The sequence below is a fragment of the Rhopilema esculentum genome, chromosome 18 (genome assembly GCF_057945365.1).
Source record: "Rhopilema esculentum isolate cy_ngs chromosome 18, ASM5794536v1, whole genome shotgun sequence".
In the NCBI taxonomy this organism is placed as follows: Eukaryota; Metazoa; Cnidaria; class Scyphozoa; order Rhizostomeae; family Rhizostomatidae; genus Rhopilema; species Rhopilema esculentum.
In genome coordinates, this window is record NC_142832.1 from 289,290 (window position 1) to 306,428 (window position 17,139).

A 17,139-nucleotide genomic window follows, 5' to 3' on the forward strand; every position below is an offset into this window, starting at 1 on the left:
TCTACAATGGCTGCCATGATTAAAGTTGAAAACCTTATCCGATGATACATAAATTGCTGACCTTTTTGTCTTCTATTGGTATGCTGGTTAGCTACTGAAACAAGCAAGCATTTGCTGCTCTTAATTTTTGGTGGCATGATGGAATCAATTAAAATGTAGGATACAGTTATATTTTTTCGATTTTTTAAAAAAAGATTGAGAATCTGAAGAAAGAAAATCTTAATATTTTTAGCAATAATAAAAAATATATTATTAAACAAAGCAGGTCATTTCAACATGAGTAGACCCTTCTTGATTTGGAATCATGCTAGAACTTGGACTCATGGACACAAAGACCAGCTTTTTTCCCCAGGAAAGATTCATTGATTTACAATTTTACAATCTTCGAAATTTCGGTATTATTTGCTTTGATATCTGTGAAGTGCTGCAATATCTTTGTATATAGTAGGGCTTCTCTCGTTGGTTAGCTTTACTATTGAGAGAGTACCTCCTTTAAATGATTCCCCATACATACATCATATCCCACTGATAGTTTATGTTCTATATATTATTGTGGCAATAATTGTTTGTTATTTTAATTTACTGTATTTTTATTAAGTATTTAGTGGAAAGGTATGTTGTGGAATTTAAAGTATAATGAACCTGAACCTGAACCAATTTGCATCAATTTTTTTTGTTTTATCTAGACTTGTTTGTGGTGATGTGAAAGGGCAATTTGCAAAAATCTTTAAGAAAGTTGGAAATCTAAACAAAAAGAATGGTCCATTTGAGGTAAATAAAATTAAGTTTGTTTTTGTTTTCTTACATTTATTTGAGACTGGAACCTACAATTCTTGGGAGGGGTAGGATGGATGAAGGACTTTATAGATGCATGCTACCCTACACATATTTAGAGGCTTTGTCAAAGTAGTGGATCACAAGAATTTTTGAAGGTTGTCTGTAAATCACCCTTCTTGTTTGTGTAAGATATTTCTACTAAACATAACATTAAATTGTTAAAATGCATTTAAAGCATTTGGTAAAAACCAACAAGTGAAAAAACATTCAAGACTAAAGTTTTTTTAATTAAAACAGGAATTTTACATATCTTTGATAGCTAATAACTGGATAAGAATCTCCTACTCTTTTTAATCAGAAGCTCATTATAGCATCACAAACTTGTCTTATTTCCATGTTGATGTAAAAGTCATTATTTTTATTGCTCCTTTTTTTATTTATATTTTTTGCTTTGAATTGCATTCTGCTACTTCATCTGTAATTTTATTATGTTTAATTTGTTTCATCATATTCTTATAAAATGACCCTTAAAAAAGACTGATGCATTCACTGGCTTTTTCAAAAGCAAGAGTGCCTTGTCTCTTTTTTCAAAGAAAGGCAATTTGACAATTTTTGTCCAGTTTAGTTCATCATCACCTTGCAGTAAATCTTATAAAACAACACAATTTTCTATGTATCAAATCGGAATACCACAATGCACTGAAAACAAACAAAAATAAACTCACAACAATTTTCTATACCTATGCTTGAACTTATGCATTATCTTGCAAAGATTTTTGTGTTCACTCGAATTCTGTTTTTAGGTTGTTCTCTGCCCAGGCCAATTTTTTGCAGCTTCTGATCAATGTGAAAAAGAATGGAAAGAATGTATTACAGGAAGCATCAAAGGTACTGTATGGGGTGTCTTTTGACATATAATTTTTCTATTTTTAATGGAATGTTCAATTTTACATCTATCATATGAATTATTTTAAAAGCAGCTATAAAAGTTGAGGGATGATAGAGGTAAAATGTTGATAAAATGTTTGCTTCATTTATTCCTTTTTCTTCAATTGCAGCACCACTTCCATTTTATATACTTGGACCAGCAACACCAGAATTTGAAAGTTTCTATACACAGGTGTCACTTGAAGATGGGGGAGAACTATGTCATAACATCACATATTTAGGTAAAAAAATTACTTTTTGTTTTAGGTAGAGTTGAGTTTTTCTCTTCCCTGCAATTGACTGCAACCGGCTAGTTTTTGACGTCCTCAAGATTTTTCTTGGTCTATTTAGGAGAGTATATTGGTATAATACAGGCCTTTCCCGGAGACACAGGCTATAGCCCTTGCCCACGCACACCTCACGCAAAAAAATTTGCAAGGGCTTTTTTTCCGCATGTGCAGTTGTTTATAACAACATTCACATTCAGTCGGCTTCATCTCACTCTCCAATGTTTTAACTACTTACTGCTATATACCAGGGTATTTATGAATAACTATGTGTCAAAGGGATAGATGGTTTTTATAAATATTGTTATAAAAAGAAAATTTTTAATTTTTTTTTTGACAACAAATGTTAACAAACTATGGTATTACCTGCTAAAACTAGCAATGGGATAGAAAACAATTAAAAAACTTCATTTCTTGAAGCAAAAACAGAAAGAGTTCCTTTTTGCTCTTGGACTCTTCAACTAGGCCAAAGATACGGGACTGAGACTGGTAAAAAACATAGAACCAATCATTCACATTTTCCTATCACTCACATTAATTTCAATCCACTTAGAAATTTCTGCTTCCTTTTTGAAATTATCTGACGTTTATACTTTGAGGGGTGATAGACAAAAGAGCTTCAGTATGATATGTTTCCATTTTCTGTGCTATTTTCAGATTAAGAAATACTTAAGAAGGAATATGTATTTAATTTTCCTGTACCATTAAGAAACTGGGATACTTGACGTCAACCTTCATTTTTTTATAGAAAAGAAGTATATTTCAATGTTATCTCACCCTTAAAATGATATTTTGCTGCCCTTTTTTTTTAATTACCCTTTTTTGGGAATAAAGATAAGTTTTGTTTGATCCTACTCGATAAGTCTGTGTTCCTTCAGAAAACTTTGCCATTTTGCAAAAAAAACTAGATATCCCTTTTTGTCATTGTAAGGAGAGGTTATGCCCACAAAACTGTCTTCTAAGGATAAAGAATGTTTACAAGTAGACAAGGCAATATGTTTATTCCCTTGTTTATACCCAAACAGAAGTAGAAAAGCAACAAATTCTGCAAGGGCTAAATAGCCCATGCAGCCAAACCACCAGGGGTCTTTTTTAGCCCGCCTACTTTCTTTTCCCGGAGAGGCCTGGGTATATTGAGTATGTTGATGCAATTGCTTGATTCTAAAGTGGTTCTTTATCCTTCCTGAAATGCCCAGAACTTTTTTTGTCAATGTGTTTATTGCTGTATCAATAGAATCAGTCAACTTCATAACATTCATGAAGGATGTTTGTTTATTGAAAGGCAAAAAAGGAGTTTACACTACTGTGTCAGGATTGCAAATTGCATATGTTGGAGGTAAACCAGGAGGTGTTGGAAGCAAGGTAAATTATTTTGGGTGTTAAAAACGTTATTGTAAAAAGCTTTAGGAACCTGGGTCTTGTTGTCAATTGTATGAGGCTCAACAGAAAAACAATTTTTGCTGAAAATTTTTTAACCTTCATCCTCTTCAGCGGAACTGTCTAGTGTTTAACAATAACATCTTAATATTTTCTTTTAAAGTGTTTTTTGTAGCTTAATTAAATACAAGTTCCAGAACAATTTTCTGTCATAATCTTTGATTGAAAACAGTTACAAATAATTTCTGACTCCTGATAAAAGAAAACAGTTTATATTTTTAAGTCTATTTGTCCTGTTTACTTTCTGTACCATAAGAAAGCCATCATTTTGGTGCTCAATGGTAGGAGTGAACATTTGATTGTTAAAATTGTTTGATCTTGTTTTTGTAGTCTGTGACCAGAATTCAGAATTCAGACATAGAGGCGCTGTTAAAGAAACCAAAAGAGGATGACAAGTTTGCTGGCATTGATATTTTGATGACCAGTGCGTGGCCTAAAGATGTTCAAAAATACACAAACTTTGATGTAAACATATGCTATTTTTTTCCCTACAATGCACCATCAACAATTTTTGCAAGCCTTAGTTTTTTCAAAAAAACTTATAAGTAATCAGTAATTGTTTCTTGAAATAAATCCCCCTTTTCTTCAGTACTATGTTTTTGAGAGTAGCCTAAAAGTGGTGATAGCTACTCTTCTGGTCAAATGAAATCAAGTTTATCTTCTAATTGAAAGGGGAGATGATTTAAAAGTTGCCCTTTCAGTATATCTAGATTCTAATTTTGCAGATACATTAGTTAATTGATCCTAGCATTCATTCATTATTGAGACACTCATTAGGAGTGATATCCTTTTTCCAGGTTGACGTATCAGATTCTTCAAAACTGGTTTCGATTGCAGCTTCCGTTTTGAAACCTCGATATCATTTTACTTGCCATGAGGACTACCACATGGAACGGACACCATACAGGTAAGTCACAGCCAGGCTTCTATGATCATCTTTTATGTACCAAATTTGCATTTTACCTCGGCTAAAACATCAAACGTCCTCTTGGTCTATTGTTTTTTTAATGACTTGTGTTGAAGATAATGACATTTTCTCTTTTGAAGGAACCATCACGTTTTGCAGGGCAAGCAAGAACATGTAACCAGGTTTATCTGCCTTGCGCCATTTTTAAACAAGGATAATAAAAAGGTGACTTGATCCTTCGAATAGTTTTTTCATTATGATAATATTTTTTGAAAAAAGATAACTACAGAGTTGTGTTGAACAGATTGATAAAGAATAATATGCGCAAATCTCAAAATAAACCTTGGGTATTACCATCTTCTACAAGATTTGAAGATATCATAGAAAAGTGGCAGCAGCATAGTCCAGTACATTTCGTTCTTATATTATAAAAGCCGGATAATGACAAAGGTATGTTTCAGCTTTTCCGTGCTGTCTTCAAATGTTTATAAATCAACAGCCAATATCAGCCACAACCAAATTCTCCCACAGTTTATCTGTTCTTAATTGATTGTTGCTGATGTTTCTATTGTAGTTTCTTTATGCCTTCAACATTTGTCCCATGTCAAAAATGACGCGGGAAGAACTCGTCAAGCAACCAGCCGATTCAACTGAATTTCCTTTCAAAAAGATTCTGCATGAAATGGAACAAACAGACAGCGAGGTTTCTTGAATCTTTAGCTCCTTATCGCATTGTTTTTCATCTTTTTATTAAATAGATAAATTAGGTCGTTTGATATTTTAAAATCTAAGACCTTTTTTTGTTGATAAAAGGCATTTGACTTTTACTGAAGTAGTTTTAGCAACCCAAAACATACAAGACATGGATTTATTTCGATTACAATATAATGAATTGTTTACCTTCACTTTTTGTTTTTGCTGATGTTTTCTCTCATTTCTAGTCAAAACCATCGCAGCAACAGTTTTTCTATGACCAGAAAAAACTAGACGAGTCAAAAAAGCGGAAAAGTGGTAGGTGATTGACTTTGAATGTCATTTAACTGATTCTTTTCAGCTGTTGCTTTGTTGTTTGTATTTCTATGAGTCAATCTTTCAGTCTAGCTTTTGGAATGTTTAACGGTCTTTGATGTTATTTGTTTCAGAATTTATACATTAGAGAAACTTATATTTGATTTTGAGATGCAAGAAAGATTTTAAATTCTAGGACGATCAAGGTGCTTAATTTCAAAATTCAAAACATATTTCTTGCTTTAGATTTCCAAGACACCAGTCGACAAAAGAAGCAAGCTAAAGGACCACGTGAGTACACAAATTGTGATTGAATATCAAAGTTTAAAAATCATTTTCATCCAAATTTCATCGTATTGTTCACTAGTCATTACTCTTTAATATCTGGCTGATCAGTTTTGTTTTCTGTCTTTAATATAATGTTTATCAAAGTATATGTACTGGGCTAAGGAGGATACTAAACACTTTACTTTGGTAGAGTGAGGGTTTGTCCATTCGGTAAATCTGTCTGCAACTAAGCCATCATTCTCCAAAATAAAACAAAATTTTAGCTTCTATATGGTATAAAAATCATGTTTATATAGAGCAGTGATCCTTTCCAACCCAAATAATCATTCTCGTTATTATTAAAAATGCTTATTCAAATAATTTTAAAGACTCAAAGCAAAGAACAACAGATCCCTGAATACAACGCTTACCACCACAAGTCTACTACTGTATTCCGCAAAATAGTTTATTTAGTTAATGGCCTAAAAGTGGTTCATATTTACAGTCAACACCTAATGATTCATAACATGTTAATATCAAATTGTTTTGTTCAAATTCCGACTAAATTAGAATTATCAAGAAGGCCTTGATGTGAAATTTGCCTGTTTTGTGGAATACAATTCTAGAAAAAATCGTCGATACGTTTTGTTTAATTGCTTAGCGGCACTTACTGGTCCTTGCTGGTTTTGTCTCGGAAGCCCACAGGTGGAGAAGCATCTTGTCATCAGTGTTGGACTGCAGGTAAAGTTGCTTACTTCGATGTTTTTATATTTTGTCTTATTTTTTATATGGCCTTTGGGTAGTTTGATTCAAGTTTACTGTGGACAGAATCAATTTTCATATTGTAATGAATGTTTGACACTTTAATGACAAAATTTACTCTCTTTCTTTTACTTCTTAAAGTAAGATTGTTACGAAGTTTAGAATAATTGTTTAAGATAGATCTCTTATTAATTCAAGTTGCCCCTGCAATTATTGAAAGTGACGATGATTGCTGATTTTGTATCTTCGTAACCAAACAAAATCTCTATCATTGCCTCTTTTTATTTTCAACAGACTTATTTGGCGCTGGCTAAAGGTGGTCTAACAGAAAACCATGTTCTGATTTGTCCAATACACCATTACAACTCCACTGTTGTTTTACCTGAGGTACCTTACAGATTAATTTTCATTTCATCCGTTATGTCCTTGTTTGTGGCATTGCAGTGCCACAGTGCTGGCGTTTGCTAAGCCTTGACTATACTAAAAGTTTGTAATGTATTCCTTAGTGTCAGCTTTATTCCCTTTGATTTCACCTGTCTTGTGCCGATACATTTGATATCCAATAAAGTTGCTAATCTAAATTTCAACCAAGGGTCAATGAGGTCACTTATCACAACTGCAATTGTGCGCATGCCCAAATAGAAATGAAAGCACATTACTTTAAACATCAATGTTTTAGCTCAGGTCGTTCAGTTTGATGTCTTTGACCTCTAATATGTTAAATTAGAATAAATGGTTTTTTAATGAATCAGTTTTGACAGATCATGTCTTCTTACCTGACAAATAAATTTGCTTTTCACTTGATCAAATCAATCCAATTTGATATATCATCAACAATGCTCGGTTTTGAAAACTCTTCCGTTGTTTTGCAGGAAACCCTGATGGAAATTGAAAAGTATCCTTTAATCCAAGTTTCGAGATATGTTGTCCATATAGTTAGTAGAAAAAACAACTTAACCCTTAATTTTAGTAATATTTTGAGTTATGTCTGATCACCTTGATCATGATGATTATCAACATAACTGCAAATCTCTGATTACGTCACCCAATCTCCTTTTTGCTTTTTCCCTTACTCTTCTTCCATCAAACGTTCGACCTGCTGCTTGGCAAATTGACCCTCTCTACCTTGCTTCTTCTTGAACAATTAGTGCTATCTTCGCCTTGCTTTCCTTCCTTTTTCCACAATTCTGACAACCCATAGCCTTTTTCAGGTTCTAGCATTTCACATTGCGATGTTCCTATAACCATTTCAGGTCTGACCCTTCTATTGTTTGCTCAATAATTCTCATTTATCATACACAAGTTTCTTGCAATACCGTTAAATTTGAATATTTGAGAGAATTAACCATCACAAAGATACAAGCGAAGTTTGAGAAAGATGTTTAAAGAGCAGCAAATGGGATTGGTAATTTTTGAAAGAAACTTTTACACGCAGCATTTACAACTGCAAGTATGTGATTCTGCAATGTCTAGTGGCTCTGCCTTGTTGAGCTCATAATGTCTGCCTTATTTTAATTGTGTTATGAAATTCGGTCGTATTTTTTGTTTGAGAATGTGTTTCGATTGAGTATTGACAGCAATAAGCAAAAAATGCACGAGCAGATTTCACTGCAATTATCTGCAATATTCTATCTCACGAGAAATATTTGAATCTCACAGTGAAATAGATCACGGAAGAAAATTCTTTATTTCAAGAATTTTCAAATTTATTCTGTACCACAGAGACGTGTTGTTTTGAGAATATGTTTGTATTTCACGTGAAAGTTCATTTTCACCCTATCTTATGTTTTATTAAGTATGTTATTCAGTATGTTATTCTTTTTCCATGTTGTGGTGATCTTTTTCAGATGTTCGTCTCACATAGACGCCATTAATAGTTTGAAAATATGTTGTTTCTCCTACCCATGTGCTAGTAGGATATCAAATTAATTATTGACAAATGCGTAATTCATTCGTTAAGATGAGGTCGGTTATTTGTGAAAAGTTTATCTTTAAAATCTGATAGTATATATACATACCAGTTTTTATCGATAGGTGGTTCCAATTCACCTTGAGAAAGTAGAAGAAGCAAAATCTGCGTTTAAAGAATATGGACAATTACAAAGTTTAGAGTTTGCTGATGTCCCTGAAGATAAGGATCTTCAGGAGGTTGGTTGATTTCCTAAAAGCTCGTTAGTATAAAGACTTTGGGAGATATGCTAGGGATGAACGCAGAAATTGTCGCAAATAACTGTAGTTCTCCAGACATCTATCAGAAGATTTGCTGTTTTTTCAACACGTCATACCTACATTCGAAAACAAATTTATGCAACTCGCTCAGAATGCTCTTGCATACCGTATTCGAAATAACAATATTTGTGTCGTAGCTGCAGAAAGCTATTTACTTTTTATTTGTCAAGAGAGATTTTGTCTTGTCTAAGATTGAAAATTATGTAGTTTACCTTTTGTTCATGTTTGCAAATCTGCGTTTCTTCATTAAAAAGGCCCTTAATCGCTTAATAGTAATTGGCATAGAATAATTTAGAGCTAGTCAGAAATCTCGAAAATAAGATTGTTACTGCCTGCTTTCCAAGCTCGTCCCTTGATGGAATCCTTTGATTGCTTCCTCTTTAAACTTCTTCCTTAATTCCTGCCAAAAGTCCTTAGAACGCCCTGATGCTAAAATATTTTTGAAAAAAAACTAACGTACCCAAAAGAAAGGACCAAACGCAGAAAGGGATGCGATAGAATATGTTCAAAACATAATTTTGGTAGGGATTTTAGTAGCCTCCCATTTGTTAATTCTGCACGCAGGCTAGGATTGTAGTAAAGTATTGTTGAAAACGTGAGAAAAGGAATTGACTGTAATTCTGTTGGGTTGACATACCCAGTTGGTGTTTCCCAGGTGGCCTAGATTTTATAGGCGGTTCAGACCAGAATCCCTAATATGATGGTTGATGACGAGCTTCCCAAGGGTTGATTCGCGTATGATTTGAATTTCAGATGGTTTCAGTGACAACGCCATACTTCGCAGTCGAATTTGATGATGGAGACAGATTGCTACATCGAGTGAGGTCTAAGATGCCTCTGCAGTTTGGCAGGTTTGCACCTTTCTAGCTGATGTGTATATTTTCTTCGTTCTTTATTTTTATTGTTTCTCTTTTCATTTTGCAATTTTTCAATAGAGTTTCTCTTTCTAGGGAAGTTTTGGCGAGCTCTGAGCTCTTGGATCTGCCCGAAAAGGTTGACTGGAAAAACTGCAAGTTATCAAAAGAGGAAGAAACCAGAATCACTAAAAATTTTAGAGTGAGATTTACTCCATTTGATTTCAATTCATAACTGACAGTTTTTAAATTATGTTTTACATACGTTACGTTTTTAGTTATGTAAAACTGTGCAATTTTACAAAACCTTTTTTTATATATGTAAATCATACCCTTTTAAAGGCCATAGTTGAAGTTGTAGTTCCTCAAATTTAAAAACATTCCCTTAGATTAAAGTTTCTGTCCGGTGAACAGCATCAGTTTAAGAAATTGATTGCCAAGCCATCATCAAACTTCCCAATAATAAATTATATTAAATTACTATTGACAAATGTTAAACCAAGCGAGAATCAATCTGCAATGCAAGCTTGCTGCTTTATGAACATTTTACCAGAATTTTCTTACAAATACAACATATTTCGCTGAAGACCTTCGATGGCCACAACGTCTTTGCTCTCATAAAAAATTTGTTATTTCATGTAAATAATTGTTGTGATTAATGTTGCTTGTAAAGGGTTTACACTTTTCATAACTCTTGTAATTCTCTGCTCTGATTATACTACAGTGAATATTAAATGTCAGAAAATGTGCGTTACTTAAAAACCTTGTTCCTTTCTTTGCTTGCGAATAAAACCAACTATTTAAATTGCTTAAGGTTTTCTAGGCAGGGGTTTTAAAGAGGATTAAAAAAACACTCCAATCAGCTCTTTCCAGCAATTTTTTAATAACATTTTAATCTGAAAAACAGCAATGTTTTTATACTTTATGTATTTAAATACAAAGTCATCAATATTTCAAACAACTACAGCTAATTTTGTAAATAAACTAATTCTTAATGAACTACAAAATGATATCCAGCTACATAGCAATGGATGAATTGAAGAACTCAAACAAAAAGCATTGCGGAAAAGAGCACTGGGACCAAGGTTTTTGCTGGACTGCTTGATTGAACCAATGTGCAAATTAGCAACGAGTTTGCTACTTTTATAGGTGAACAGCAAACCATGATTCTTTGCAAGATTCCAAATAAATGATAAAATGTTTGCTTTAAATAAGGAAGTATGCAAATTGACAATACAAGATGGTCATGATTTAAGAAAGCGGGAAGCTTAAACAGACAAGATGGCAGCAGACAAAATGACTTAGAACTGAAATCTGGAGCTACACAGTACATAAAAATGTCTTTATTGCAGGAAAACTGACTTCCCTTAAACTGACCCTAGGCCCAGTCCCCTTCTCCTGCTCAGTTTCATTGTAAAAATCTCCCACTGTATTACAATAAGTTGTTACAATGTGTTAACTTTTAAGTCTGCTTTTTTGAATTGAATAATGTGTTGCAGCTGCAAGTGAAAATGGAAATGGGTAGCAATGTAAGCGTTTGCTGTCTTCTTAAATAAAATGAATAATGCATCTAGAAATAATTGCGAAAATAACACTACTTTAAGAAAAATACATAATTTGCTGCAAAGTGTAAATAATTACTGTATTAGAATGGATTGATCATTGTTTATTTATTTTCGTTAATCAAAATCTAATCCTAAAGTCTACAGTAGCAAACAAATAATCTGGACCAATTGCATATCTTAAGCGAAATATGGAGGCAGCTAGTCACTGCTTGTCTCTCATAGCATCATCAATTTCTGACATTTCAACATCTTCCATAATTTTCACCTCATCTGCTTTGATAATGGTTGGGATGACCCACTGCACTGGCCTTGAAGACAGAATGTACTCTGATACGACTTGGGCCGGAACAACAACATATGCAACAGCCTTGTCTGTGATTTCTGTAAACTGAGGTGCCACTTCTTTCAGTGATGCAAAGTGTTTTTCCATCATTTCAACAACTGCATGAGGTAGCTCGGTAACTGAATGTGCCTTTAAAATGACACATACAAAATAAGGAGCAAAATTTGTATCCATACTTCAATTTTTCTTAAACTCATTTTGCAAACATTTTCAAACATGGATAGTTAAATTTATTGGTTGCTTTTACCACTATAAAGAGGGCTATTATAAATGCCACAAACCTATGAATGCCCCATCAACAACAGAAATACAAAATAAAAATAAGTACAATACTATGGCCACACAAGTCAAAACTATATTCACAGAAATATAACTTCAGATCCATTTCAGGATGATTTCAACCTGAAGAATCTTCTCTTAAAGGCACTTTGTTCCGACCCATTTTAATGGCCATTCAAATTTCCCACTGTTTTGACCTATTGTTACATATCCAATCAGAAATGCAAGGCTAGTTCTTGATGTTTTCTCAATCAGAAACAAGCCACAGAGCCTTTTGTTAACCCTGAAAAGTTGAATGATGGGACATACTGCCTTTAGGCTTGGAAGCCCAAGCTGCATCAAATATACCCGAAACCATCTTAAATTCTTTTTGGAGAGATAAGCTGTAGAAATTGCAGAGTCCACAATCTGCCTTGAAATTGTAAAATCTGTAACCTGCCCTAGTCAAGTCTTCCAAGTTGCAGACAAATAGGCCCCGTTGAAGATATTTGAGCAAAGGTTTGAATATTGTCCAGATCGTGCTTGTATGGCACTTTACTTTTACTTATACATCAATGGAGTTAAACTCGCAGCTAAAATCAAGACTTTGCCACATAACACTTTTTTATACTTTTTGCTTCATACAGATCCAGTTTATTTAAGCTCATTTCAAAGACACTTGCTTTCAGAACGTCAATGGGTTATGATTCTAAAGTATATTTATGCAACTTACCTGGGTGTATGCAAAGACAATTTCTTTGGTAGAGAGAAATACCTCTCCGGATATCTTGATTGCTTTAGATGGTATGTACATTGTAGTTTCATAAATATGATCCCATTGTTCCTTAACCAGCTCCCTTGTCTTTTCAACTTGAGTGTGGACAAACTCTTCAGTTTCTTGTTTTTTCTCATTCATAAAGCTTTTGGCGTCACCAGCCTTTTCCTTGACATAATTTGTTCCCTGATCTAACTTTTGGTTCATATCTGCAATCCTTTCTTGGGCATACTGAACCTGGCAATTTGGAATTATAAAGCAACATTATAATTTTTATCCAAACTAAGATATAGAAGTATTGGTAGCTTGGTAAAGTAGTAAGACAATTTGTCCCCTATGCTTGAGGCAGCTAATTAAAGTCAAATTCTTGTCAGGATTTGGATGCTTTACAATAACTGTCAGGATGTCAAACTGCACATAATTTGGAACACAAATAAAGATATTTGTACTTACAGCATCAACTGTAACTTGGACTGGCTTCAATGACATTATCCGCTTTCTCCCTCTTTGTTTCACTTTTTCTGTGAGGTTTGCAACTCTGACTGCAGCCCCTTCATGCTCTGCAGCCTCCTCCCTTTCCAATTCAGCCAAATCATTTGGATCAGCACCATCAGTTGGAAAACATATCTCTACCATCAGTTCTGACAAAGATATCGCATTCTCAACTTGTTTACTAACATTCTTCACTGCTGAAGTGCCTTGAAACTTTTCTAGGCATGAAGTTGCAGTGGCCTTTATTGCTTCTTTTGTTGTCTCAGCAATCTAAAATAAAAGCAACATAACATTTTGTCAGGACATAGGATCAGAAATTTTGGGGACCGTATCTTTCCCACCATTAAAGGGGACTTGAGGGTCGTTTATCATATATCAACTACAAAAAGTTCCCTTCTGAAAGTTAATTGTTACTTCATGGAATAAAAGAGTCTAATTTGCTTCTATTTTGCACTTTACAAGGTGAGAACTCCTAAAAGTCCCTAGTGCTCTAAGTCACAGCTCTGTGATAGTTCTGCAATCTGATCCTACTAGAGAGCCGATAAATGACTTTATGAAATGGCTTGTTTTATTTGCCAGTGGCACTGAGTATTTGCTCCTCAAACTGAACAGAGCATAGGTCTGATCTTTCTTTAAACATCAATGCATATTCTTACCTCTGTAGGAGTTTTCTTGATGATTGGGAACTTTTTCTCTGCTTCTGCTAGAGTTTTGGAAGCCATAGTGTCCAATGCAGCAACTAAAGAAAAATATCAAACTGTGTGATTTCAATCTCGCAAAAAAAAATGAAATATCTTTATGAAAACCTTCATATAAAAAACTAACTACTGTAGATTATCTGCTTTGTAAATGATTTGATGAATTCAAACAAAATACGACCTCTTGTTGATGTTGGCAATTCCTAGACACGTGAACCCTAAATTGCGTCATTGCATTTTTCGTACCTCCTATCAGTATTTGACAAAAACGAACGTGTAAACCAAAGATTTTCGTATACTGCCTCTAAAACTGAATTTACAGTCTGTATGAGAATATTAAATTAAGAAAACCGGAAATTGCACCTGGATCTTTGACTTCTCCTATCATAGGTTTGGCAGCAGCTAAGGCAGATGTTGTGGCACTGGCAACGACAGGCCTAGCTGTATCTGCTATGACCTTTGCGTAATGCTCTCCTGCATCAAAAGCCTTCTTCAGATAATCATTTCTTTCTCTGATCGATGAGTACATCGAACATAACTGGTTAAGAGTCATCGTGTAAACTGGAATCTCGTGCAGTCGTTCTTGGAACGATTTGTCTTGCTGAGGTTCACCGTCTGTACGAGCGACAACATTCTGCTCTCTTTCTTGAGATTCAGCCATTTTGTCTCCTTTGAAACTTGCTTAATATGAACTTTTGCTGTCCTTTTCTTGAACTAAATTTCTTACGATCGGACGCCAACTCCACTGGCCTATCAGTCCACTTTTCTCTATTTATTTCGTAGTTCGTCAGTGTACTTTGACCCCAAGTTTTCCGACGTCAACTACAAGATAAGCCAATCAAAGTAAGACCTATTGTTCATTTGAGCCAATCACTGATCCTACATCGATAACCGGAAGCCATTCTTGGACGATGGATTGGGGAAGTACTAGTTGCATTACGTCATCTGATTCTATAGAAAATTTTGGTTGAGAATTGTGGGTTGAGGGTTCAATTTATAGAAAGGACTTTGAACTGTCATGTTTATGACACAATCTCGTTGGTATTTGGACGTGCACAAGCAAACAGAGAGAGAACTAAAATTGAGAAATGGTTGGTGTGGACCAAATTTTTCGATTAGGAGATGTTATTCAAAGTGACCATCCTAGAACTTTCTTGAACAATTAATACATTAGGGACCACATGATAGGCGGGGGCAGAGGACAAGGATATATTGTTAATGACTGATGCCCAAGCTTATTATTCTATCCATAGCTATGTGCGTAATGCACGTTTTTTTATAAGGAACCTACCTCAAGGCCTAGTCCCAAAAGCTCCTTGTTCGTAGACCTCAAATCATCAAATTGTGGTACTAAAAGTTCCTTAATAGTTCCTTAATTTGTTTTGTCTTAATAAGCCCTTACACTTAATAGAGAAAGGGGCGAGACAGGAATAGCATATGAGGAAACTACTTAATGAAGCACTTGACATACGAATAGCAAACAATCAGGCACGTAAATAATAGGGGGGCGTGGGGGGCGTAACGCCCCCCCAAAGTTTGGAAAATCCAGTTGCAGTTGGAAAACGTATCGGTTGACTTGGAATTTTTTTCTTAGGCCTAAACTTGTGAATTTTATATTTTAAGAAGTTTTTTTATTTTAAATATAAAAATTCTAAATATTAAAATTCACAGGCTGAAGCTGACCCATCCAATCGTTTTCTATTGTGAATCCCGTCTCCACTGGATCCAAATTGCACATTTGCCCCGTTTTCTTTTTCTTTCTTTCTGACGGGAGTTGAATCAAATTACGAACAGGCAAGGTGAACTTACGGATAAGAAACTTGAAACTTACAGTTTGGAATAATAATACCCGCATTGATCAGAAAATATTAGAGTGGGAATTTTTTTAGAAACTACGAGTAGTTAATTCAATAAAAGATTAAGAATCTTTCAGTACTAAAAATTCTCAACGCTTCTTATAAAAAACGAGTTTATGCTAAACTCCCCCTGTTATTTGTTAATGTCCTTGAGTCCTTATCATAAATTCCTATGACAAAACTGCTGTGAAGCAAGAACACATTGCAAAAACTGCAGTAGAAGTATTTGATCAAAGAAGAGTATTTCATCTTTCGAATCAGGCATATGCACAAGTTTGTTCTCAAATCATCATTTCAATTGTAAAGAATGAAAAGGCATTTGGCCCTCTGAAAAGTTTAAAGGTAGTTTTTTTCGATCAAGAACAAAAATAAAAGGCCCAAATTCTTGGTGCTTCTATATCGTGAAAAAATGTATTTTAGATAAAATTGATCAATTGATCTGAAAGAATACTACTAATCATTAAGTATATCTAATACTAGTTTTGCTTAAATGTTGCTTTACTTCTTACAGTATGTTTAATGTTTGTTTCATGTTAATCAAAATTTAGAGATTTAGGCTTTTATGCTTTAGGCTAATTATTGAGTAAAGATTTGGTAATTATAAAGAAAATAGAACTATGGTGTTCGGGCTATTTACAAATATCAATTTGGTAGGTACAACAGATCTACTGGTCGAATGAAAAATTTATCACTTAAAGTTGGAATTTTCATACTTCAACGCCCCCCCAAAATTAGCAACTTGTTTTCGTCCCTGCAAACAATCTATGCGAGTGTTGGCTGCAAATGAATGGAACCAGGTTTTTAGTTCTTGATCTTCTTGATGCTTGCAGTTATAAAAAATTTTCAAATCGAAAAATTCTTTAGGGATTTCTTTTTCAGCAGTATAAGTTCTTTAGATATTTCGGCCTTCTACATGTAGGTTCCTTTTCCTTATAAAGTGGTTCCTTATGACAAAAAAAGCGTGAAAAAAAGCGTGAAAAAAGCATGTAAAAACTTAATTTTCTTATGCTCATTTCAGTTCAGTTTTTAATGGAACTGTCTAAATGAGAAATTAATACAATCTAAGCAAAAATTACATATATAACAATGAAATAAACGGTTAAAGCAAAAGAATACAATACAATGAATAAATACAAATACAGGACAAAATAAATTGTATGAAGGAAACTGCTTAAAAGAGGAGTTTGACTACTCTCGTTATGTTAATATATATTAGAAAATACTAGAAAGATGATAACACCAGCACAAAAATGCAGAGAATGAAAAGTTTGTCTGTGACAAGGTCGGTCACATAGGGAGAAGATAATAAATGATAAACAAAAGATGTGTTCCCTCAGAAGTACTCCAGGAACCTAAGGAGGATAAATCGGTATAAAAACTTAGCGGGCAATCAAAATTTTACAACCAGCGCGTTTATAACAGCTATGATTTTTATAAAACCAAATATTGTGAATAGTGAGTGACAAAGACATTTAATAACCATTTTCATTTATGGATAATTTCGTCAACATTTTCTTTATGTTTAGAATCTTTGCTGGTAAAAAACCCAGCTGTATGGGTGGCACATATTCAAGTTTATAGTTTTATTATATTACCCCCACCCTCGCCCCCTCCCACCTAGGAATGCTCGATTATGTTAATAGAAAAATTCAATGATTTGCCGTCGGCACCAACACTGCCCCTCCTGCCCTAATCTT

General features: G+C 34.1%; 2 protein-coding genes across 2 annotated transcripts; one reads left to right on the top strand and one right to left on the bottom strand.

Moving 5' to 3' along the window:
* Window positions 1-13: 13 nt before the first annotated feature.
* LOC135681053 (pre-mRNA splicing factor cwf19l1) lies at window positions 14-10,661 on the top strand. Its single transcript, XM_065195334.2, has 18 exons — window positions 14-155; window positions 687-771; window positions 1,581-1,665; window positions 1,836-1,946; window positions 3,274-3,353; window positions 3,759-3,893; window positions 4,226-4,335; window positions 4,476-4,560; window positions 4,910-5,038; window positions 5,277-5,346; window positions 5,590-5,634; window positions 6,272-6,351; window positions 6,667-6,759; window positions 7,245-7,267; window positions 7,729-7,822; window positions 8,407-8,520; window positions 9,355-9,452; window positions 9,552-10,661. Exons 1-18 carry the CDS (start codon window positions 136-138, stop codon window positions 9,688-9,690), a joined length of 1,596 nt encoding a protein of 531 aa, XP_065051406.2. The 5' UTR covers window positions 14-135; the 3' UTR covers window positions 9,691-10,661.
* Window positions 10,662-11,142: 481 nt separating this feature from the next.
* On the bottom strand, window positions 11,143-14,358 carry LOC135681058 (uncharacterized). Its single transcript, XM_065195340.2, has 5 exons — window positions 13,950-14,358; window positions 13,545-13,627; window positions 12,850-13,158; window positions 12,355-12,633; window positions 11,143-11,492 (listed from the first exon to the last, which is right to left on the bottom strand). Exons 1-5 carry the CDS (start codon window positions 14,245-14,247, stop codon window positions 11,223-11,225), a joined length of 1,239 nt encoding a protein of 412 aa, XP_065051412.2. The 5' UTR covers window positions 14,248-14,358; the 3' UTR covers window positions 11,143-11,222.
* Between the last annotated feature and the right edge of the window lie 2,781 nt (window positions 14,359-17,139).

Bases quoted from the DNA above. Each gene is read 5' to 3' on its own strand.
- LOC135681058 (XM_065195340.2), bottom strand. From the start codon at position 14,247: ATGGCTGAATCTCAAGAAAGAGAGCAGAATGTTGTCGCTCGTACAGAC. The intron at 12,634-12,849 runs GTAAGTACAAAT...CCAAATTGCCAG, and splicing joins TCCAAGTTACAGTTGATGCT to GTTCAGTATGCCCAAGAAAG. The intron at 11,493-12,354 runs GTAAGTTGCATA...GTCATTTTAAAG, and splicing joins TTGTCTTTGCATACACCCAG to GCACATTCAGTTACCGAGCT.
- LOC135681053 (XM_065195334.2), top strand. From the start codon at position 136: ATGATGGAATCAATTAAAAT. The intron at 4,561-4,909 runs GTGACTTGATCC...TTTCTATTGTAG, and splicing joins TAAACAAGGATAATAAAAAG to TTTCTTTATGCCTTCAACAT. The intron at 5,039-5,276 runs GTTTCTTGAATC...TCTCATTTCTAG, and splicing joins TGGAACAAACAGACAGCGAG to TCAAAACCATCGCAGCAACA.